Raw genomic sequence first — 25,084 nt, forward strand, 5'->3', positions numbered from 1 at the left:
CGTGCAGTGAATTTTAAACGACCTTTGTTTGGAACATTCTCAGCCCCTTTGAGTCCTGACTAGGAACAATGGCCATAATGCCCAGAGAAGGAGAGGCATCCAGAGGACTCAACGGATGACTCTTTGCTGCTCGTCCAGCCTTGCCTTGCCCTCTTCACAACAGAGAGACTCGAACCCGTTCTCTGACTTATGCAGATGACTTCCAGGAGAAGCTGGACTTTGCGACCCCGGCCCCAGACCCCCCACAAGACTATGAGGCTTTTAGCCAAGCTCCCTCTCTTGCCATTGTGAGAAGAGTAGCCATAGCCAAACAAGGCCCCAATGTGGCTGTTTGAATGAACCTGAGGAGGAGAAGGAGGCCTTGTGGAGCCAAGTGCTGAACGCTCGCTCTCTCAGGCTCTGAAGCCAAGCTCAGCTACCATTATTTTCCTTCTTCACGCTCCGCCTTCATTATACCCTATTAAAAGCCTCTCCGACCCCTCCATGGGCAACTCAGCGGTTGTACATTTTCTGACTAGAGCATTTCTGGCCTCTGAGAATGGCCATCTGCAACGGCTGCTGTTTTGAGAGAAGGAGTCTGTTCTCATTCCAGAAATCAAGATAATGACACCCGCTCTTCCCCGACTTGGGGGTTATTTTTAGATGAGAATGAGGGCTGGGGTGCCCAGAGCCTTTGCAGATTTGCATTAAGCCTCTTCCTGAAGGGTGGGCATACGCAGCGCCTGCCCGGGTGAGGTGCCACCAACGGCGCTTGTCAGAAGAATTAAGTCCCTCTGAAGGGTGTTTACAGCTCGGCTCTTGTCACAGCGCTCCCTTGAGCTTCCTGGCACCATGGAGCTCCCTCCTTCCCCTCTTCTCTCTCTCTCTGCCTGCGAAAGGCTTCATTCCCTTTCTGCCTGCGCTTGTACTTTCGCTTGCAGGTGCAGGAGGGGGGAAAGAAATCGCCTCCATTGCATACATACAATTCAGATTAAGAAGGAAAATTGCATCAGATATTAAAAAGCAGCACTGGGACGCAGTCTTGTGCTGAGGTGTTAATAAACCTATCAGGTTTCACTGACACTAGGATGCCCTTGGATTTAAGTTTAAGGATGGAGAGGGAAAGAGAGAGAAGCATTTTAAGACAGCCCAAGGCTCAGTTCATTTATGACTGATTTGGCACGTTTCACCCAAAGCAAAGGGGGGGGGGGCAATTATCTCAATGTCCCTTGCTTGAAAGAAGGCAAAGGGGGGGGGGGATATTATTTGGAGACGTTATGGGTGTGAGTGCTGGCACAGCTACTACATCCTGAGCTGTCTCGGTTCACGACTGGACGGCCGGACCAAAGGGAGGTTGGCTGAGCTGCTGTCTCACACCCAGAGGAAGGAAGAGACGGCACCTGCGCCATGGACACAGCTCCAGCCAGGGACATGTGGCCAGCCTTGCTAGCAGACAGTCCACGGCGGAGAAGCGCTGGCCCTTGGCTTTCCAGGGAGGGAGGCAAAGGAGCATCCCGGTCCTCCTCCAGGTAAGAATAAACCTTCCTCCTAAGTGCAGCATTTTCTACAAGTGGGGCATTAAACTAGTTGAGATATATCCAAAGTGCAACTCCAACCACATGAGAGGCCAGAGGCTCATGTAGCAAAGCCTTAGAGCGTGTCCTCATGGGGCAAGACTGGGTAAAAGTCCTTAAAACACAGACACAGTCTGCCTTTGCTCCTGGGTTTTCTTAAAGGGAGAAGGAGATGTGGGGCATCAACAGATAAACACAGACTGGTCAAGCGTTTCACAAATGCAGACACGAATGGCAAAATAACTCACCTCATTTTCTTGCAAATATTTACTCCAAAATATGTACATCAGTGTCTCAACATAAGTTCAAAACATTTAAGTCCAATAGAAACAAATCTCAATGAGTCCAAAATCACTTCCTAAAAGAGTCAGCTAACAGCATTTCAGTTTACACTTGTTAATACTTAAAAAGCAAACTACTGTTAAATCATAGTATGCATTCCTTCACCTGGCTACGTAGCAAAATGGTTTTCATGCCAACCCCACTCCCAAATGATCCAATTCTTGTTTTGTTTTACACGGATTTAGACTACTAATGTCTCAATGCCTGATTTCAATGTCTTCTTTAATCCTCAGTCTGGGGGAGGTAACAGTTCACACCTTTCTAGTTCAGTTCCGGGTTCTTCCAAAACAGCTGGGGTTTGGGAGCCTGCTGTCAGTAAGAACACCCTTTTAGACATCAGGAATAGCCTCAAAGTCCACAGTGTGTCATCTTCTGTACAAGTAGTGTGTCCTCAGGGCTGGCACAATAGGAAATCACCAAATGTTTTCGATTCTCACTTTCACTGGAAGTCTCAGGTCACCCCCTTTTTGTGTAGGCTCAGGCCGATCCAGAGGTTCCAGAGCTTTCAACCATCTTCCCTCTCCCTTCACTGCCATAATTTGAGGGGATAAGAACACAACATGCAAGCCCAGCTTCACACTCTGGGCAGAGAGACGACAACGGCTCCAGCAGAACACAGCCTCCTGGGACTAAAAAAACCTAAGGGGCTCTTACAAGGGGGCGGGGGGAGATCGAGGACACTTTGCTTGGGAGCAAATGGCTAAGAGGCTTCCCTCTCAGCTTCACAGGTGAGGAGGGCACTGCAGGCAGGCTCCACGGCTGGCTCATCCTGCTCCCCGGGAGCACCACAGAGGGGCTGATTTGTCACACATAAACTTCAACCGTGTGCAACACCATTCACTGTTAGGATGCCCAATAGTCTGCAGAGTGATGGGTTCTGTCGACATTTGGCTTCAGCTGGCTTCCTCACTTCTGTCTGCAGGATCCAGCAGGGCCTCCTCAGGGCTTGGGCTTCCCGGGTCTGAAGAGGGAGCGTCACCTTGTTCAGAACCTTCCAGGGAAGCCTTGGCAGAGGAGGCAACGCCCCCTTTCTGCAGAATCTCTGTGGCTTCATGCTCAAGGACCTCCGAGGGAGTCAGGGGCTCCAGATGGACGCTGCCCTGCTCACTCACGTCTGAAGTGGCCGAGTCTGGCTCCCCTCTTCTTCGCAAGAACTGCTCAAAACTGACATCTTTGTCGGATGCCAATTCTTCACTGTTCAGGTTCATGTCTGCCTGCTCAGCTTCATCTGAGTCATCCGCCTGCGCTTGGACAGCAGCAACAGCAGCCTCTGAATGCTGGTGTGAACCCGCGTCAGGACCTCCTCCAGGCTGGGATGGTTCCTTGGGCACTGCCTTTTCGTGTGAGGATGCCTCTGGGCAGGCCTGGGGCTCCAGAGAGGGGGTGCTTTCCTCAGGTGACCCAACAGAGACGGTCTCTTCACCTCCATCAGACTCGTGTCCGAGATGGTCTCTTGTTGCATCTTTTGGAGATCCTGTAGGACAAGCATGACCATCTGAAATGCAAAACTCTTCTCCACTGGACACAGGAGCACTGTCTTTATGGTGAGCAGCTGAAGGAGCTTCTTCACCAGCCTCGCTTCCAAGCCTGTCCCTCTTGGCTTCTTGGGAGGGGTCAATGGATTCATTTGAGCAGAAGGTGGGTATTGAGCTGGCTTCAGTTTCCGAAGTGGAGGGCAAGGGGCTCTCCTCACTCTCAGCTGCTTGAGAACTATCTCTGTCAGCAGGCAGGCAGCCTTTGGTATCATCTCCTCCTCCTCCAGCAACGTCAATGGGGTCCTCTGAGCAGGTGGAAGGTGCTGTGCTGGATGGGGCTTCTAGAATGGAGGACAAGGGGCCTTCCTCAGATGCAGGGGCCAGACCACCACTTCCTCTCTTTTCCTGGTCCTCTGAATCTTCTTCTGCAGCATCTACAGGTTCATCTGCACAGACAGTAGGCCCTGAAAGGGGGCTTTTTTCTAGAACCAAAGGCAAGGCGCTTCCTTCACACTCCATCACTAGAGAACTGTTCCCTTCTCTTGAAAGGCAATTGGCATCTCCTAGTTCAGCAGCATCTGTCGAGTCTGGAGAGCAGGCAGAAGGCCTTGAACTATTTTCGTTTTGCAAAGCTGATGGCAAGGTGTGTTTTTCACCTTCCTGACTTGATAGGCAGTCTGGGTCTCCACCTTCAGCCGTGTCCATGGGATCTTCTGAGCTGGCAGAGGGACCTGAATTGCTATGCTTTTCTAGGACTGGAAGCCTGGTGCTGTCCTCGGATGCAGTGGCCGCAGGATCTTCATCTCCTGGGCCAGCAAGGACTTCTGTGTTTCCATCTCTGGCAGAGTACTGTGAACAAGCCTGGAGTTCCAAGTGGGAGCCATCTTCTGCAGTTGATGCAGGTACAGTTTCTTCACCTTCAGCAGCTAAAAGACTTTCATCCGTCTGACTTCCACTAGGACCTCCATTTCCTTCCTCCGCAGAGTCTTTGGCGCAGGCATGGAGCCAAGGAGTAAACATGCTTTTGAGAGGTGGAGACTCTGTTTGTTGACCTTCAATAGCTGCGCAGGCTTCCTCACTCTGATTTCTGGGGCTCTCCGTCTTTTCTCCTTCTCTTGGGACATTGGAGCTGTCCGGGAGCTCTGGACCAAAACTGTTTGCTAGAACTGGTGCTTTGTTTTCTTCTTCACACTTGGCAACTAAAGCAGCTTCCTCATGTTGATTTCCAAAATGGTCCTTAATTGTGTCTTCTGGAACATCTTTTATTTGAGAGCTGGGGGTGGGGAGGAAGCAAAGTAAGCAGCTCAACATTTGATTACAACAAATTTACGTGAATTTGCTTTCAAATGCTTCAGGAAAACCTTTCTGTTCCCTCTCTGTCTCCTTCTAAAAACAAAACCTTCAAGTATGACCATTTCCATTGTGCGGGAAAGTGCTGAACCTTAAAATGTCAGCTCTTGAGGAATGCACCACTATTACAATGCATTTATGGGCAAGAAGAGGACATGTATTTGCTCAGTTTCCATAATCTTAAAACCAAGTTCCTCTCTGCTCTCCCCATGCGCTGGCAGGACACTCCTTTTTCTAGAGTGAACCCCTTGGGCAGTGAGAAGAGCATTGTCCCTCTACTGGCACAGAAGAGTCTCTGGAGCTCAAGGAAACTGCCAGGATATCTAAAGGACACTTCTCAAAATTCTCCAAGGTTAAAAACAAACAAAACCCAGCTGCACAAGGACAAAGTATGCTCAGCAGGCAGAGTATGGATGCTCTGCTGGCTGGAAGCAGTAAACCATGAAATAGAGTATGCTGGAAGAAGGCATGACTGGCTATAACCTTGAACAAGAGCACTCCATCACAGTGCAACATTTTGTTGCTGGTTTTGCTTGTGATGTATTGACTCCACTCCGACTATGAAGTTTCCTGGGCTCCCCAAGCCCAAGATAATAATTTTTCCATAAAAGGAGGTGATGATGCCCTTTGGTTTGTGAAAAACATGACTGCTTTCCTTACCTTTCAGAAAGAGAGGTTTCTTTTTCTTCCTCAGGTGTACTGGGCCCTGGAAGTTTCTGAAATATACATAAAGACCCGTGTTTCCCTGTACAGTCCAGAACCCTCCTGCAGAGTCCTCCCATCTGCTGAAGCAAACAGGACCCTAGTGGAGAGCCAGGCCAACCTGGGTCTGTGGCTCTTCCCTCACCCCAGAGAGAGGCTTTGGGCCTGTCAGGCGCTGAGCCTCAAAGCAAGGAGAGAAAAATTCTACCTGGGATTTTTCTTCACTTTCGTTATCCAGTAATGTTTTGTCCAACAGGCTAGAGAACGAAACAACATTCATTAATTTCAGATAGTACACTGGCAACGTTAAAGCTGAGGTGAAATTGGCATTATGGTCTGTCTCATACAAAGCCATGCCAAACACATCACTGTTTACACACAATACAGCTTTGCAAGGCTTTCTACTCAGAGAAATGACAAGGGGCGGCATCTTCATTATTGATGTGGCATCAATGTGAAGTATGCTCTGCTGCGCTATGGATACGTACCCATGTTCCTAATCATGGATTAAATGGCTCAGGGCCATAGCATGTCTTCCCCAGTGTACTTCGGATGAGAAGGCAGGAGCTGACAAGCACTTCATTTAAGAGGGCAAAAGCTGCCACAGACTTGTGCCATTCTTGGATCCTTGCCCTAGTACTTTTCAAAACTCTTAATAAAAACAGTTACATTTAGAGTAAAACTTATTTCTATGTTCTGGAAGAGCTATCAATGAGCTATCTTCCAATGTAGAACCAGAAAGTTAACACAGTCACCTAACTGACAAAAACAGTTAATCCTTAAAACTAACTAACTTACCCCAGAGGATTTTCAGCAGCTAAGTGGTCCATGGGAACTGGAATTAAAAAGATAGGTCCATTTCAAATAAATACTTTTAAAAAGAGAGGATGCTAACAAGTGACTGATACGTTAGATACTCAGTTCAGGAGGCACTTACCATTCTCTACAATTACTTGGCAAGTGTGTGTTTGATTGTCGTTTAGGTGGGCAGCCATCTTGTCCAAGTCAGAAACATCAGCCAGGAAATCACAGTTAAGACAGACAACAGTCATGCCCCTAGAAGGGAGGGAGAGATGGAGGGAAAGAGAGAAAAAAGGAAGCTGAGCATGTGTGAGGTGCAGCTAGTGGCTCAAATGAATTCTCCTGCCCAAGGCAGGCCAGCGCTGCTCAGAGTAATAGCCATGTAAAACTCAAGAACTTACAGGTATATCAGCTTCCTTACAAGTCTTTTCCAGGCATTTATTATAAGGCAAAATGTATGAATCATCCTGCAAGAATTTTGATTTTGCAAAACAAACAAACAAACAAAAAACAAATAAAAAACACCACAAGAGCACAGAAGGTGAGACTGCACATGTTGTTGCTAAGCAAGGTGCCCAAAGGCCACTTGAAACAGATCTTGCTCTGCCACCAACATTAGAATGTGGGCCATGTACATACAGCACCCTCCCTTACCTCCATGAAAAGTGATGAAACAGAGTCCAAGCAGTCAAACTAGTGCTAAGAGAAATTTAGCAAACATCAGAATGTGTGCCACAGCTCAGAGAACCAGGTTCATCAATGAACAATTTTGCCTTGAATGTTAGTGTTCAGTTTCATCTCATTCCAAAATAGAAATCTTCTGAGTTTACAAACCAGTTTCTTACAAGATACCAAAGTTAGCTGAAGGAAGAGAATCTGCACACTTTAAATTTGCCTCAACAATAACTGAGACTGCAATTCTAAATGCACTTACAAGGGAGTAAGTGCCAATAAACACAGAAGGAGTTGTAAGAAAACATGCAGAAGATTGCACCACACTCTGCCAAAGACAGGCACACATCTTAAGAAGAAAAATGAAGAAGTGGTTGTCAGGAGCATGGTAAACAGGTCTGATAAAATGACATGGATGTGGCCACTAGGTGGAGTTGTTGTGCAAGTTATTTACAGCTCTAGTGGCAGTTATATATGTCAGCATTTAAACAGTGCATCATTGGAATGTTGATGCAACTGTCATCGAGGGAGAGTGAGACAGTGTGCGCTTCAGAGAGGGTTGTTACTGATGTGGATGGTGTTGATGTATCTAGTGTTGTACACAGTGGAACTTCTATGAATAAAAGCTTCATCTGAGAGAAGATTACAGTGTCTCTTTGCTAATTGAGAAAGCGACAGGTGTTTCTCCAGCTCACAAGCTACAGTACTGACTACAGTCACAAAGGTGGAGAATCTGGCGCCATACGTTAATGTGTTGCCTCACGTGCTTCACAACAACATCAAAAGCATTTTAACAGTGGTTACCTCAGTTCATCTGAATGTGTCTTGTAAATCCAAAATCTTTTACTCTGACGATCACTATGAAAACTACAAGAAAAGAAAAAAGAAAATGCAGGTCCTACAAATATAAACTTTTCGTATCATAATTCAAGTTTCAAAAAGTATTCTCTCCTTACTATAAGACGTGAACACAAACATTTATCTGGCATGGAGAAATGGGCTCAGGACCCTGGGAGGGGATTCCTGTGTCTGTGCATTTCATTTTTTTCTGCCTAAGTGCAATACCTTGCATTCTCCATGTTGAAACTCATTGGTTAGTTTTGGCTCAGCTTTCTAATCTATTGAGGCCTTTTGAATGTTGATCTTCTCCTCTGCGGTATTAGCTACTCCTAATTGGTGCCATTTGCAAATTTGATAAGCATGCCCTCTATTCCTTCATCCAAGTTGTTGATAAAGATGTTGAATAGCAAACGGGGCCCAGGACAGAACCCTGTGGCACTCCACTGGTCACTTCTTTCCAAGATGAAGAGGAGCCATTGCTGAGCAACCTTTGGGTTCGGCCAGTCAACTAATAAAGAGGATGTAAAGCGGTACAACACATCCCTTATCTGCAACCACAGCCCAGAAACACTAACCTTGGGAAAGAGGCCACTCTGCCCTACCTTCTTCTCCCCCTTAAAGCTCATGCCTAGTTTTAGCCATGATTAACCCTTACCAAGCCTCCGCCCATCAACAAATCCCAGTGAAAGTGGGACCCTGCTGAGCTGGAACCTTGGTGGGGCTCAGAGGAGGAACAGCGGTTGGGATGGGGAGTCCTGCTGGATGGAAGGATGTCTCAATTCCTCACTAGGGCTAAGGCCTGGCTGTATTGTGCTTGCACTGAGACAGAGGCTTCTGGCTGTGGATGCCAGAGAATTAAAAAACACACTGGGGCTGTAACCTCCTCACTTGGGGCTGGAGCTCTCCTACCTCATCATGTGGTTCACGTAGGCTTTGCTACAACTTGTGCTGTATCTGCACAAACTGCAGTGGACGTAAGCTGGGAAGTGGCTGGCAAAAGTCCTGATGTCGGAGTTGCATTCAATGCATTTTTGAATATCCGGACACCTGACGGGAGGGAAAGGCAGAATTAGGACTCAAGGAAAACTCTAGGAATTCTCATTTTAGGACATCATTTGTTTCCAGGAGACACTAGCAAAGGTGCAAAGAAACAGATCTCTGGATGGTGCTCTGGAAAGTTCCCTGATTTTCTGCAGAGGCTTTTCAAGGGACTCAACCTTACAGAAGGCAGTTCCAGCAATGTTGGCTATTTTGGGAAGGCTTTTCTCATGGTGGCAGCAGCACTGGCCACTCAAGACACCGCCAAGACTAATTCTGTTCATGGGAAGAATGCAGCCAAACCCACACTCTCTACCAATCTGGAGACCCCAAATCCTGCTGCCTCTTTAATCCCTCCCAATTAGTTTCTAAAGCCACTGTCTGCAAACATCCTAAAAGACTCTTTACCTCAGATGGTTTAACGCTGTATTTGCAATTTTATTGTTCTTTTTGTTGCTGTTCCCACTGCTGCTATTCAGGCTGCTGATGCTGCTAGTGCTGCTATTGCTGGTGCACAGGCTTTGCTTCTTCTGAATGTTCAGGGCCTTCAGTTTTGACTTTGCTTTATTTGCATTCAGTCTGCTGTTGCTCTTTGTGTTTGCCACTTTAGCACCAGGTGACAACTGTAAGGTGGATACATTTGCACTAACTGGCGAAGCACTAACTGGGGAAGCAGTTGTTGACACTGGCTGAAGAGACCCAGCAGAAGCTCTGATGGTAACCTAGGAAGACAGGAAAACCGTAAAAATCTTTCCCTTCTCAGGGAAATCTATCTGATGGCACAGACTTTGCATTTAGTATGGGAAATCTTTGTCCTTCTGAACAGAGTTGCACCTATTTATAGCCTGGACCAGAGATGGCTTTAGCCCCACTGTCAAAGGATACATTAGCAGAAGTGCACTTGTACTACTGAGTGCCTGTCCTGTCAAAATGGCCAGAAGTGGCAAGAAACCCAAGCCCACCAACCAGGGGAAGAGTGAGACATGCCATACTTGCGTCTCCCTCCTTCCTATTGTGTGCTTACCCCAAAAGGACAGTTATAGGGGGAGTCTGGAAAGGCTGAATGTTGGCTAGCACTCTTGGGGAACAGGCAGCCTAGGCAATGACCCTTCCTCTCCACATTGGGACTTATAGAGTGGGCTTACAGAACTACCTTCCCCCAGGTGCCCTCCTGGGGCAGCTTGCAGGGGTCAATGCAACCAGAGCAGGAGCCTTGCAAACTGGCAAGCTGGCTCTCAGAGCAGGAACAGGACAGAGTGAACCTTGAGCCCTGGTCCTAAGCGCAGTCAGAACAGAGGGGAAAACAGAGGTTCCCCAAGCAGCCGTTGGGAAGATGTCTTGTATGCCGGCACACAGAGTGCTCTTACATTGGTCCTCCACCTCCAACTCGTGGTGAGAATAAAACATTATAGAGTGCTTTGAGCTTACTTTGGTTCCTGGAGGTAATCCTTCTAGCTGAACAGGTTTTTTAAACGTCCGATGATGCTGAGATTTATGATCTGTTTTTTCTTTGCAAGTCAAGAACTGGAGTCTGCACTTGGTACAGCGATGCACCCCCTTTTTCTGTATTTTTTTTTTTAAAAATAAGGATATATATTGATAAAATGTATTGATGAATTCAAATTCTCATACTGGAATAATAATGCAGACTGCAAATAGAGTGACACCTGTGTAATATAATTCATGCCTGCTGAACAGAGGTTTAACACAGCCAAGGGGTTGTGAAAACAAAGTTACACACAGAACATTTATTATAAACTGCCTTGAATCCCATTGTGGGAGAAAGGCAGGATATAAATCCTGGAAATAAAAAAATAAACGAAAACCGCTCAAGCAAGGTACATTGACTAGTCAATAATGACGCTTCCATCAACACCTTCAAGTCAAGCTTTACAAAGAAAATAAGAAAAACAAGGTGCCCCCAGTTCCTGCCACCCAACTCTCCTTACGTGGCTGCTCTGCCACTTCATGGCACATGAGCTGTATTAGCTTCAATCAACACTCACTTTGATACTTGGGAGTTTACTGAATGTAGCCGGATGGTTATCAACTCTTTTTTTAATGATGAAGAGTTACAGCAGTGCATATAACAGCAATTACAGTATTGCAACCCCAGATCATGCCAGACCAAGTCAACACAAAACACTTTTCTACAGTAGTTCATAATGATGGTTCCTTCAACACCTTCAAGTCAATTAGGTCCTGCCACACAGGCATTTTTGTTCTGTTAGCCTACTGTTTATGCTCTGAAGGAAACAATGACAAACTCTTACCTGATGCCTCATAAAGTGATGCATGTACGGTGCCCCAATTTTAATAACTTTAAGGCAAAATGGGCAGAGCAAGTTTTTTGTGTTCTCATGAACGGCTCTAAAGTGTTTTTCCACATCTGAGAATGTTGAAGACCTGTAATTGCACACCTAGACACAATTGAAAAAGGAAGAAAGACTTGAAATGACATTCTTTGGAAACATCAAGCTGATATATACATAGGCAAGAGAAGAATATTCCAAGATACCTGGCACACATAGGGCATTTCCCCAGGCTTGTGATTGTCCTTCATGTGCTGCAAAAGAACCTGCTCAGTTTCAAAGGAGAGCTCACATATTTTGCATATAGCTGGAAGAGAGGAGAAACAATAGCTAAACGGATGGGGAAAAGAACCCACACAAATACAAAATCGCTGGACAGAACGAGGTGGCTGGTGCCTTCAGTCGAAAGATGGCTTCCAAAGCAATTTATGAAAGGTTAAGGTCTTTTTAGATTGTAAGCCTGAGGACAGGGAACTGCCAAAATGTAAACCGTCCATACAGTCCAAACACTCACTGGAGGACTCGTGAGGGGTATGGGTGCTTTCGATGTGGCACTGGAGCTGGAAGGGCGTTGGGAACTGGCGGTAGCAGTGCTGGCAAGTGGTGTGGCTCTCCCAGCTCTCGCTGTTCTGTTTCTCCAACTCCAGGTGATGTTTCATATGGTTCATAAACCTGAGAAAACCAAACCACACCTCAGGGAGCCACACTTATTGGACCAACACACTAGTTCGGAATGAATGGCAAAGACACTGGAGAGACTGGTATCGGCATATTACGTGCATGTACTGCCCTCTTAGACCTTGCTGCTGGATGGGCCCCTGCTGGACAAGGGCTGCAAATGCCTCAAACAGAGGTGCAAAAATAAAGGGGAGCTTTTTAAATGGGTAGTTTGTAACTACAGAAACTAAAAAAGGAAAAGGGGCTGGGAGGGACCTAGCAGCATCTTCAAGCCTAAGCTTTTGTGGACCCTGGGCCAATTCAACAGATTCATCTACAGAACACCACAGGTTCCTCAGAGCAGCAGTGGTTTTCCCAGGACGCCAGGCTTATGGCTCTTATCTTACCAAGGGACTACCAAAACAGCCTCCTGGGAAGAACCCAGGTCAGCCCAGAATGTCCAGGATCACCTTCAGGCTGCTCTAAAGGCGGAATGAGAAGAGCATCAGCCTCACAAAATAAATTTGTGTGGATACACTTTTCAGAAGAGAAATACCTGATGTTACTTTTGAGGAGCTTCATGCAGCTGGCACACTTGAAAGTTGTATGTGTCTTCTGCTCCTGGCGCACCTGCTGGACGTTCCCCTCATGCTTGCCATAGTAAAAGTCATTCACTAGCATGATCAGTTTCCCTGATTCAGATTCAGAGGTTTTAGCTGATGCAGCCGAATAGTCTGTATTGGTTGCTCCCAGAAAGGTATGCATCATGTCTGGACAGCAATACTGAGAAGAGAAGGGTGTTTTAGGTTCAAGAGCAGCTGAATCCACATTCTCTGCTTACAAAAGAAAAAGACTGTAAGTTTCACTAAGTGAAACTCAAAACCTGAGAAATATCTCCAAAAGGTCTGCCCAATAAATGGGATCTGAGTTCAGACAAGCTACATAAACAAGAGAATAAGCAGACAGTTAAACGTAATAAAAGAAAGGGCCAGAGGCCCTGAAGAACATGCTTCCAAGGAAAGATGCCTAGAATTGTGACCACTCCTTACTGGAATGCAAAGAAACTTTGATTCTGCAGCGATGTGCCTAGCATAAATACGGATGAGCCTGCCCAATTCCCCAAACAATTATTTTATATTTGGATATTTAAATGTTTTAGTTAATTATTTAGTACATAACAGTGGCAGGGATACCAGGCTGGATTTCTGTAGTCTGAACAAATTAAATAAATAAATAAATAAATAAAACAACGGGCAAGGTGTTAAAACAGGAAGAGTACAAAAACAAAACCCAGCCAAGAATTAGCTATGGAAAGCTGGGCTACTATAAAGAAGGGGGACTGCCCAACAAGAAAACCAAGTTATTCAGAATTGCAGACTTTTATATACTATCCTAGGGGATCTTTTCAGCTATGTGTATGATGATCTGAGTTGTCAAAGTTTCGTTTCTACATTCTCCTGGAATTTCAGTAACCTTATTAACATGCTGTTGCTTGAAATAAAAGAGAAAATCCTGCAGCTGGACCCTGAAAGTGTTACTTACTGAAAGCAATCCAGAACCAACCAGGCAAATCCAAGTCAATGAACACAGTAAAAGAATCAATTATTCATCACCTTTACTCCCTCAACTGTTTTTGTTTTTGAAAATGGGTAATGTCCAAAGGGAAGCAGGATGGCAACTTGGGAAAACTAAGATGTGCTAAGAAAGGCTCCCAAAAGTGAAAGGCCTGAGCCCAGCTGGTTATCCCCAGTTAGTAAAGAGCCAGCAAATCAACTGCCCAACAGCAAGCCAAAGGAAAGGATAATCCCACCGATCCAGAGTTCATCTACTCATGGAATAACAAGACTGAGCCCCTCATCTTTACAAATTATTGAACACTTAAGATGTTTTGTAAAAACATTACACCATGATCATCTTATTTTGTCAGTCCCCTCCATCACAATCTTTACCTTTATGTGATTTTTCAATGGCTCCAAAAGATTGAAATGAATATTACATTTTGGACATGCTTGTGGAAAAGGCGCTCCGTTCTTAATATTGCTTGATGTAACACCTTTAAAAGAAAAAGACATGTAGGTTGGCAGTTCGAGGCTCAGTTGCCGCATGATGGGATGAGTGACCAGGATGGCCCCATCTTGCTCTCCTTTCCTTGGCAATTCAGCACATTTTTGTGCAGTCAGGTGAGTCTGCCTCCCAGCCCTCTGACAGTGGCCCACTAATCCTTAAAAATGGCTCATGGCTCCTTGCCACTCATTTATAGCTTCTTTTGCTTTTCTGGGGGTACTTTGTTACAATGCTCCATAAAAATGACACATGGTTATAATAGCTGGAAGCTTCTCCTACCTTTCTGAAGCAATGAGTCACTGGGAGACTGAATGGAAGGCAATCCAGAGGAATCACTTCCCAGTCCCATTTCATTAGCCTTGGGCTTTTTTGGAGTAATACCATCGGCCTCAGAAGTAGAAGGACGCTTGGACAAACCTGCAAAAAAAAAATACAGAGCTATCAGGTCACACCAGCTGGATAAACAATTATCTTTTTAAAGAATAACAATGCAGCATTGTTGAAATACCAAGAATTTATTCAAGGAAAAACCACGTAACGTAGCCTATTAGTGGAATTACTGGGCAGGCAGGAGCCAGTTTAAAAGATCATGATGGCGTGGATGAGAGAGGAAACAGGGCTGCAGAGACATATGGGGACAGTGGGCTTGATTAGCTGAAGGGTTTCAAAACTCCAGAGGAAATGCTATTAGGTCCTCACAGGAAGGCAAAAACGGGTGCCTGGAAGACTTTCACCAGTTAAAGAAGCCAAGCTCCCCATAGCAACCACTGGAAACTGCCAGTCAAAAAATACTGCTGATTTTCCATTCATGTTTAGTGCACTGGGTTTGTTTGTGTGCAGCTTTCCTAGACATAAAGGATAATAAATGTTACTGACTGATTTGATAATACATTAGGTGGTTTTCTTCTTGCCCTATGATTCTGTTTTCAAAGAAAATACCATTAAGGCGGAAAATGTCTTTAAGCAAACCTGCTGTAATCACTGTCGATCCACTCTGGCACTGTGGCACTCCTGAATTCGGCCTCAAGGCAAAGGCTACGCCCGAAGTATTGTTTGGTGTAACCTGCGGAGATCATATTATTTGTTCAACGTTTCTGGTTATCTTTTTCTTTTAAAGCATTTTAAAATCTACTCTCTGTCAGGAACAGGCCTCGTGGTCTAAGACACAAGAGTCCTAGGTGCTGCTCTGCTTCAATCCCTACTTGCTTTAACAAAGCCAGAAATGCTAGGGACCGGAAGTGTTCCAGATTTTGGATATTTCTGGAATTTTTGCCAGCTGCCTGCTTCTGCCTTGTGAACAACCAGGAACACTGCTGCTCCTGACTCAAAGGCAGAAAGAAGCAGTTGTCTGGAGGGCTCCCCAGAGATCTCTAGAGAAGTACTCAGGTCCCTGATAGAAAACAAAATGGTGCAACATTTGCAGGCTGCAAAGAGACACAGCTGGAGAGAGACATTTCAAAAACCTGCTTTTAAGTGAAAGATAGAGTGAACTTTCCAACGTTCGCAGCAGTGGTAGGAGGAGACAAATAGCACTGGAAGCTGGAGAGTGATAGGACCCAGCCTCTGCATTGAAGAAAAGCCATAAGTTGGAGTTGACTTGAAGGCACAGAACAACAACAGGGGAGAACACAAAGAATGCTCCAAAATCTGGACTTTGATGGACTGGCCCTCCCTGTAGCTGTAGCATGGTGATGGCCAGTGCACTGCAGGAGAAAAGCGGCGCGAGGAGAACTATCCCCACTATGGGCTCCTCTCCATCCTTATCAGTCAAGTAAAGAACCAAACCCCAGCCCACTACGAGACAGACAGACAGACAGGACAAGCACCTACCCGGCTTAACGTGACTGGCTGTGCAGTCACTGTGGCCACGGGCCTGGAGGCTGACTGGGCCAGTCCAGGTAAGCTGAGGTTCCTCGACAAGGATGGAGCAGTGGGAGAGCGACTGATGGGCTGCGTGAGTCCAGGGCTGGACTTGGCTGTCTCCTGGGGGGCTGAGCATCTAGAGAGAGACCGCTGCAAGACTGGTGAGGTCCCTGGTGCGCTGCTGACCCGCGGCTGTGGCTGGACAGCTAGTGTGGTCGTTGCCGGTCTGGTTGTCGCAGAGTGGAACCCTGGAAAAACAAGCACAATCCTTGATACTCAGCATTGTCCCCAAAGGGACTGAGACACCCACTGCCACCCTGAAACGCGCCCCACAAGATGATTCCAGCTTGCCAGTCCCCATAGAGAGCACAGTACCTCTTCTGGCTGCACCATTCTGCATTCCCATCCGCGATGAACTGGGGTTGACTCTGTTCAATATATCTGTGAAAGCAGAGTGAAATGTATTCACCCAAACAGGTGAAGGCAATGCAAATCAATTAAGGTATTTCCTCACAATGGAATTACATCAATTCTTGAACCAGCCCCCAAACATTTGGCAGTCTTCACTCTTGTAAAAGCCCCTGCTTGATCCTACCAAATGAACCCAAGGGCACTCTAACAGTGTCCTGCCCAGTAAGCCTGTTTAATTAAAATAACGCCCAGCTGCAATCCTTACCCTTCTAGAGAGTTATGACCCACTGAAATCTATAGGATTTACTCAGCTGGGGGGGAGAGGAGAAGGGACTGACAGTCAATCACCAAGTGGCACCAGACAAATCTGGTGGACTTACTCCTTGTGAGGAAGAAGTCCTACCATTTTTTCTACATTTTCTCCTGCCATCTGTTTGTCACCCAATCCTCTCTTCTCCATGGCTCCTCGCACCTCTTCTCCTCCCTATCTCATCCCTATCCACCCCCTCCCTATCTCCCAACTCCAATTTTCTTGCACTCTCTGGAACTGCCGCTCCGCTGCGCCAAAAGCAGCGGCAATCCATGATCTTTTTCTATCACAATCATTTAATCTTCTCGCCATCACTGAAACCTGGCTTCCGGCCCACGATACCGCTACCTCTGCCACCCTTTCTCTTGGCGGTCTCTCTTTTACCCACACTGGCCGCCCTGAGGGTCGCGGAGGTGGGGGTGGCATCTTATTATCAAAGTCCTGCCAGCTTCAGGTTCTCTCTCCACCCCCCAGCTATTCCTTCTCTTCATTTGAATTACACTCCATTAGACTCTTTTTTCCTCTGCAACTTCGGGTTGCCATAATCTATCGTCCTCCTGGTTCAGCGTCTCAGTTTCTCACCGATTTCAAGTCTTGGTTGACATTTTTTCTTTCAGATACTGTCCCCTCCCTGATCTTAGGTGACTTTAACATCCACCTTGATGACCCCAAGAACTCTTCAACCTCTTGCTTCAGCTCTCTCTTAGCTTCCTTTGGTCTTCAACCCCATTCCAACTCTCCAACCCATTCCCTTGGTCACTGTCTTGACTTAGTTCTCCCCTCCAAGTGTGTCGTGTCCGACTACTCGGCCTCTGATTTGCCACTATCTGACCATCACCTACTTTCCTTTACTCTTACCTACATCCCTCCTCCCCGTCATACCGTCCTCCGCCAGTTCCGCAATCTTCATTCTCTTAACCTTAACCATCTCACTCAGTCCTTGGACTCATCCTTCGCTTCTCTCAATCTTGGGGACTCTGCTGACTCAGCTATGTCTTTACTGAATTCTACTCTCTCTTCAACTCTTGACAGCTTTGCCCCACTATCTACGCATGTGTCCTCCTCTTCCTCTATGACTAGGCCTCAGCCCTGGATCACTTCCAGTTAGATTTCTCTGGTCCTGCTCCCAAGCAGCCGAACGTCTCTGGAGAAAGTCCAGGGAGTGGGCCGACTTTATCCATTTTAAGTTCATTCTTTTATCCTTTTCACGCACCCTGTCGATGGCAAAACAAGACTACTTCTGTGGTGGAAATATTCCTTGTTGAAATAAAAAGCTATAGAAAGATGGAGTCACCTTTGTCAGCCAGAGAGATGGTTTTTGAAATAAAGGCTTGGAGTTTAGAAAAACTAGAGCAAAGGAATAAGGAGTGCATCTTGACCTGGATGGAAGCTGGCACCAGTAAAAAGACATAACATAAACTACTGAGATAAGGACACATAGTTGACATTCAGAAGCAAGGTTAGGAGGAAAGCTACTGAATTCCTACAGGAGGGGGTAAGGAGTGATGATGCAGTTTTAATGTATGCATGTATTTCTGTTCTGATTGTAAGAATTCTGTATGTTTAAATTGTAATTAGCCAATCAGGTGTATTGAAGAAGCTTCTTTGTCTTGAATAATATAAAAAGAGCCATTTTGTCTTGTTCGGGGTCTCAGCTTTTGGAACTTGAATTCCACTGAGTTCATTGTTTTCCTTTGTCGACAATTGGAAATAAACTTATGGATTTTCAATTACTAGGTCCTCTTGCCAATCCTTGCTCTGCAAATCCTAGAAATTTAAGTTTCCTGAAATTTCTGTTACACTTCAAATCATTGATCTGCGCCAACGAGAGGCGCCCGCAGCGCTTGTTCTCCTGTTTCAACACACTGTTAAAACCCTCTCCTCCCTCCGTTTCTCCATTATTTTCTCCCTCCGACTTTGCCAATTACTTCATTACAAAGATCACCACCATTTGTTCTGAGTTAACTCCTCATGATTTGGCTCCCACCATTAATCTCCTCGCCCCTCCTACTAATAAACTCTCTGTGTTTCCTCCTGTTTCTTTGGAAGAACTCTCTTTGCTGCTGAACTCATCAAAACCCACCACCTGCTCTCTTGACCCACTTCCTTCTCATCTTCTAATCTCTATAGCCCCCTCTTTGTTACCCTCCCTCCTCTATATCTTTAATCTTTCTCTCTCCTCAGGTTCCTTCCCCTCAGTCTTCAAACATGCCTTAGTTTCCCCTATCCTGAAAAAACCTTCTCTCGACCCCTCTTCCTTGGCTAGCTATCGCCCAATCTCTCTTCTTCCTTTTCTCTCTAAGGTGTTGGAACGAGTTGTCTATTCACGCTGTCTTGAGTTTCTTGAAACCAACTCCAATCTGGATCCCTTCCAGTCTGGTTTTCGCCCACGGCACTCCACAGAGACGGCCCTTACTAAGATCTCGAATGATCTTTTGCGGGCCAAGCCGAATGGCCTTTATTCTATCCTTGTCCTACTCGATCTGTCTGCGGCCTTCGACACCGTGGACCACTGTCTCCTAATAGATGTACTCTCTGACCTTGGTTTCTCGGGCCTTGTTCTCGATTGGTTCACATCTTACTTGTCAGATAGATCTTTTACAGTGGTCTCGGGTGTTCAGACCTCGTCTTCTGTCCCCTTATCTGTTGGAGTTCCTCAGGGCTCTGTTTTGGGTCCCCTTCTGTTCTCTTTATACACACTCTCCCTTGGCAAACTTATCAGTTCTTTTGGTTTCTCCTACCATCTGTACGCCGATGATACCCAGCTGTACCTTTCCACCCCTAATCTTTCGCCAAAGCTAGAGCAGCAAGTGTCATCCTGTTTAACAGCTGTCTCCCACTGGATGCACCATCGGCGCCTGAAGCTCAATATGTCCAAGACTGAGCTTCTTGTTTTCCCTCCTAAGCCCACCCTTCACTACTCCTTTTCTATTTCTGTCAATAACATCTCTATCCAGCCGGTCCAGGAAGCCCGCAGTCTTGGTTTCATATTTGACTCCTCTTTGTCATTTATCCCTCAGATCCAGACCACAGCCAAAGTCTGCAGATTCTTTCTCTACAATATCGCCAAAATCCGTCCATATCTCTCAGCTTCTACCGCAAAGACACTGGTCCATGCCCTAGTGGTCTCACGACTAAACTACTGTAACCTCCTTTTGGCAGGGCTTCCCCTCTCTCATCTCCACCCATTAATTTCTGTTCAGCATTCAGCTGCACGCATTATTTCACTCACTCGCCGTTATGATCATGTCTCCCCTCTGTTGTCCTCCCTTCACTGGCTCCCTTTTCCTTTCTGCATCAGGTACAAACTCTTGCTACTCACCTTTAAAGCCCTGCATGGGCTGGCTCCTCTTTATTTAACCGATCTTCTCTCTCCCTACATCCCTACTCGCACTCTCCGCTCTGGTAGCCAAAGTCTCCTCTTTCAACCCAGGATCTCCTCTGCCCCATCCCGGATCCGTCGCTTCTCTCTTGCTGCCCCTCATTCCTGGAACCTTCTTCCTCTGCATGCATGGCTCATCACTTCCCTAACCAGCTTTAAGGCTGAGCTGAAAACCATATTGTTTAGGGAAGAGTTCTCAAGGAATTTGTGATTGTCATCTGGCTGTCTGACAATATTTGATGTGATGTGATTTGTTTGATATTTGATGTTTTTAATTTGTTTTTTCTTTTCTATATGGTAATTTAACTATTCCTCTTTTAATTGTTATTATTTTAGAATGTACACCTTGGGCAGGCTTTTATATTCTCTCTAATTTTACCGACTTTGTACAGCGCTGTGTATAATTACAGTGCTTTAGAAATAAAGTTTAATAATAATAATAATAATAATAATAATAATAATAATAATGAGTCACTCGCAGTGTAGTCCTAAACATGTCTGCTCAGAAGGTTTCAGTGAGGCTCACTCAGGAGGGGCAGGATTGCAGGCTTAGGGGCCTCTGAAGCTGCCCTTGAGCTCCAGCTACAAGAAAGCAGGTTTCAGCTACACAGTGGAACTTCCTGATGGTGGACTCTCCTTCATGGCAGGGATTTAAACAGCCAAGGTGGATGGCCACCTTTTAGGGATGCTCCAGCCATGGGTCCCTGAACTGGCAGTGGGTTTAAAGAAGATGACCCTTGGGCACCCTCTGATTCTGTGACTCAGCTGGCATCAAAAACTCAGGTACCATTTTTAAAAAATCAAACAATCCTGGATCTGGCTACAGATCATAACCAACACTCTGGATTGTGCCCAGAAACAGACTGAATCTAGAAACACCCACAAAATGCCCTCTTACAGGAACTGGTTGGCTTGGAGCTCACAATCTCCCCAACAAAGATGGGTTCATCGTCGTCGTCATCATCATCATCTACGACAATCGGTTTCGCTTTTTGCTGCCAGGGCTCAAGCTCTTCCTCTTCACATTCCATGAACAGCTCTGCCATCGTGGCAGCACTAGACAGAAAGACAAGAAGACAGACAGACAACCTAAGAAACGAGGAGTTACCTCTGTTTTCTTAATAAGTAAACTCACTGGAAATACTCCACAGAGAACAGCACCTGTACCAGAGGCATTACTGGAAAGAAAGGCAGCACATGCCATAAAAGCAAAGGACAAGGAGGCTGAGGGAGGCACTCCAATACACCAGTCAGGGGTGTGAGGAGGCCCTCCGGTCGTTAGAGATGCCAATGCCCTGGAAAACAAAGAACCCCAAAGAGGTTTACAATGTAAACCCGTTACAAACATAAACCTTTTCCAGTGGGAAAAATGGAACTTTTGGGAAAAGTTAACTCCAATGAAGAAGTGAAATGGTTTCTAAGACGATGGTATGATTTGCTCAAAGTGCCAGGAAGCGTTTAGTACCAAAATCTACTGAATTGGGCCACGCTTCCAATGCAAGCTGGAGAAATATGCAACACTTACAAACACACTGTGTTTCAACATTTGTGGGCGCTGCCTTCTTCATGAGGAGGAGCGGGCAGAGAGAGCATGTGCGTTGCCTCTTGCCCTATTCTAGGGGGCTCTCTTTTATTTGGGGGAAGCGAGTGCCCTGCCACCACTCTCCACAATTAAGACTTATTTACACCGTGTGTTAAAATGTCCTGCCCTGAACTCTAAGATGGTGCATAAGGTGCACTGCAGTAAAGCACTATTGCTATGCATATATCCTGATAGGTTGTATGCCTGATCCGTACAAATGTACAACGTTTCTTCTAGGCAAATGATACACTTAATTTTGCCCACTTTTGTGCTTTCTCTTCTCAGCGTCTCCTTCGCTGCTGCCACTGCTGCTACTGTCAACCATCTGCAACAGTTTCCTTGTACAGAATGCTTTCATAAGTTTCAAATGTCAAGTAGTACAACTGGAAATACTAAGTAGCGAATACATCATTTTACTTTGCTCAAGGAGTAACTATGTTTAAGACTGGTGTGAATGCACTACTAAGCCCAAAGGGAAGGCCTGGGCTAATGCTGCCAGAATGGAACGTTTTCAATGCAAGCCTTGGCCCCCTTGAGCCACAATGCCTTGCGCTCAGAGAGTATCTTAACACTGTAAAATATAATTAGTATAGATGTGAATAAAATAATCCAGATACAGGGATACCTTTGTGTTTTAAAGACATTAAAGTTAAGAGACAGAGTATTAATTATACTCTTGAGTTGCTCTTGTTAAAAGGACATCAAATGTACTAGCGCACAGGCCAGACTCGAAGCCAAGGGTAGGCTTTGGGGCCCAAGGGATGAGTTTTGATCTGACCTGTGTATAGTGGATGGGAAAACTCAGGGGGGGCATGTGACGAAGCCAGGGCAGCAAGTGCCAAGGGACTGGCACCATCCCCGAGGCACGCGGCTGTTTGCGCTCCAGATGAAAGCGGGCAGGCTGGCTGGATGGACGCCTGGAGAGGCTCTCCGCGGGGCATGGCTCCTTTTCAGCAGGAGCCAAGGGACAGGGCGGCACTGACCCTGGGCGATAGGAGCAGCTGCCTCGGGCCCTGGAGCGAGAGGTCTGGGCTTCTCCAGGGCCTCCTCTCAGGGCCCAGCCTTCTCCTCCGAGCCTGAAGCGGGCGCCAGGGGCGGCCTGGCTTTGTGGGGCCCTGAAGGGGAAGGCCCCCCGGGAGCAGGAGCAGGAGCCAGGCCGAGGGAAGGGAGGCTGCTGGGGCCTCCTCCTCCTCGGGCTCCAGGGCAGGACAGAGGCGGGAAGGCAAGCGGTGAGGGCCCCAGGGAGGAGCCCCGGTGCCTCGCTCCCGTCGTCCCCCGCGCGGCCCCGAAGGAGCACATGACCTCTCTCCCGCAGGAACGGAGGGAGGGGGGCTCCCGGGGGGGAGGCAGGGAGGCTTACCGGGAGGGAGCGGCTGCGAGGGAGGCCCCAGGAGGCTGCTCTTGGGGAGGGAGGAGAGGCGCCTGTGCCGCCGAGGGAGGGAAGGAGGCACGCGCCCCTCCTGCTCCCGGAACTGGAAGGCAGGCAGGCAGGCAGCGGAAGCCGAGACAGAGAGAGAGAGAGAGCGCCCCTGGAGGAAGGGAAGGGAAGCCAGCGGCGGGAGGGACCCAAGAGGGAGAGGGCCCGGGAGTCCACAGGCCTCCCCCGAGGAAGCCGGCTCCGTCCAGCCTCTTCCCGCTGGAGAGCAGAGCCTTCGCGGGGCGCCCTTGCCTCCCTCCCTCGGCTCCTTCCGGAGGGAGGCCCCAGGAGCCCCGCTCTCCTCGGCCCCGAAGGCCAGCGAAGGGCGGCCCACGCTGGGCCTTGGCCTGCCTTTGAAAGGAGCCCAGTCCCTAGGCGTCTTGTCCGGGTAAACTAAGGAGAGGCTGTAACCCCGATGGAGGAGGGCGCCCTCTCCCCGAGCAGCGCTGGCCTTCCCTCCTGGCAGCAGCCCCCCTGGGCTCCCCCTCCGTCTCTCCGGGGCCCATGCCCTCTCAAGTGCCAGCCCTTCTGGGCCAAAGCCACTCCTGGACCTGACTCCGACCCTGGATCCCCGCCAGAGCCGCTCGTCCCCAGGGAGTGTCCTCCGAGGGAGAGAAGAGGCTCCTCTTCCGGCGGCTGAAGGCGGGAGGGCAGGAGAGAGGGGCCAGGGCAGGACAGCTTCTCTTGGGGGAGAAGCCTCCTGTCCAGAAGGAGGGCAGCCCCCGCGGAGGACCGAGACCAGCCTCCAGCAAGCCCCGGCTTTTCCAGTCCTCTGGAGCCCGGGAGGAAAGGGCCGTGTCTCTCCCTCGGGTCCTCCAGAAATCTTGGGCCTTGGCGTCTTCTTCCGCTGGGGCACTGCAACTGCTGCGACCCAACCACCGTCCTCCCTTGGAAGTAAGGCTAGCTTACCGCCAGCAAGCGCTGTCCTCTGTGGCTGGGGCCTCTCCCTCTCCAGCTCCACTGCTGACTGTAGCTGCTGAGCTGTGATGGTGGTTCCCCTGTGGGCCTTTTGGATGGGCCCTGGGGGGTGCATAGGGGCTCTTTAACCACCCATGAGATGCCACCCGAGGAAGTGCAGCCTCATGGCCAGAGATCCCAACAACGTTAGATCAACCAGTCAGTGGCTGAAGGGTGAGTGGCCACACAGGGAAATCCAGGCAGTTCAGTCTCTTTCCTTCAGACTAACAATAGGAACGAGGCCCAGGTGAAATGGTGACACTTGTGGAAATGTACTGTGAACTAAAATCTGAGACAGAGCCACATTAATCTGGAATCTCAGTCTGCAAAGGGATTTGTAGCATAAGATTTCATAGACTGGGCAGTTTCTGGAAGCTTATGCTACCACTGGCTTTGCACAGTTAGAACCATGAACTGAGTATGCCATTGCTCAGGAGCCAAAATATGACAACTACGTCTGTAAGGGGACTTGCAGAGGTGTAGGATACCAACAGGATCCCAGCCCATGTGTGTCTGGGGTGAAGTCCCACCAGACGGGGATGTGGTCTTAGTATTGGGAATGGCATGAGGGTGACCTGCTTTATCCCCCCTTCCACTAACCGCTCCAACCCACTGTTGTTCTTCCACAGGTACATCTTTGCTGGCGGATGGAGATTTACTATCAGTGTTATCCATGAGGTCTGCCAGCATTGAATGACTTCAACCACATCCTTGATCTCCTTGGGTTGCCATCGTCTCAGTGCTGGGTCACTCTCTTGGCAGGGACATAGCCAGAGTTTTAGGAAGGGGGGGTCCAGACTAAGTGCCACCAATATAATGGGGCTTGGGCGCGGTGGCACAGCAGCACACACCATTCATTTTTCTAATGGAAGGGGGGGGTCCAGCTACATCCCTGAACAATGTAATGCTTATGTCAGGGTTATTATTAGATATTAAAACTTAAAACTAACTTAGCCTCTCATTGACCAATTGACAAACCAGTATATTTTATTACACTATAGATTTACAATTTCTTCTTGTAATTGTGAGTACAGTAATAAAAGACTTCAAAAGATTAAAATATAATTCTTCCACTACAAATAATTTTATTTTTATATGCCAATTTGATAACTTTCACTTCTTTTCCTATAATGAAGTTGTGGTAAATTTAATGTGCTTACCTCTTTTAGTTTGCTGTCAGAACTTATTTTCTTTCTGATCACAAACACATCCATCTTGAACACTCAGTATAAAAACTGTTAAACTATTTTAATATCACATTGCTCAGAAAAACATACGATGTGGTTATGCAACAAACGTGGCAGGTCAGCAATAATGCACTGGATATCATTAAAACATAAACCAGACTGTCCAACA

General features: G+C 47.3%; 1 protein-coding gene across 2 annotated transcripts; it reads right to left on the bottom strand.

Annotated features, from left to right (window-relative positions):
* Window positions 1–1,807: 1,807 nt before the first annotated feature.
* On the bottom strand, window positions 1,808–22,916 carry LOC149307090 (zinc finger protein 280D-like). 2 transcript variants are annotated; one of them, XM_089538018.1, is made up of 20 exons: window positions 22,715–22,916; window positions 20,671–20,828; window positions 16,045–16,110; window positions 15,637–15,917; window positions 14,776–14,869; window positions 14,086–14,223; window positions 13,692–13,795; window positions 12,299–12,525; window positions 11,600–11,757; window positions 11,292–11,392; window positions 11,047–11,193; window positions 10,202–10,336; window positions 9,182–9,495; window positions 8,645–8,782; window positions 7,700–7,762; window positions 6,360–6,478; window positions 6,221–6,257; window positions 5,631–5,679; window positions 5,381–5,436; window positions 1,808–4,643 (listed from the first exon to the last, which is right to left on the bottom strand). In XM_089538018.1, the coding sequence occupies exons 2-20, from the start codon at window positions 20,816–20,818 to the stop codon at window positions 2,789–2,791; spliced, it is 4,230 nt and encodes a 1,409-aa protein (XP_089394144.1). In that variant the 5' UTR covers window positions 20,819–20,828; window positions 22,715–22,916; the 3' UTR covers window positions 1,808–2,788. The 2 variants fall into 2 exon arrangements, with proteins under 2 accessions (XP_089394144.1, XP_089394145.1); XM_089538019.1 differs by lacking the exon at window positions 22,715–22,916 and adding an exon at window positions 22,133–22,161.
* Between the last annotated feature and the right edge of the window lie 2,168 nt (window positions 22,917–25,084).

Source organism: Sceloporus occidentalis, unplaced genomic scaffold (genome assembly GCF_023333645.1).
Source record: "Sceloporus occidentalis isolate IW3139 unplaced genomic scaffold, rSceOcc1.0.p SCAF_9, whole genome shotgun sequence".
In the NCBI taxonomy this organism is placed as follows: domain Eukaryota; kingdom Metazoa; phylum Chordata; class Lepidosauria; order Squamata; family Phrynosomatidae; genus Sceloporus; species Sceloporus occidentalis.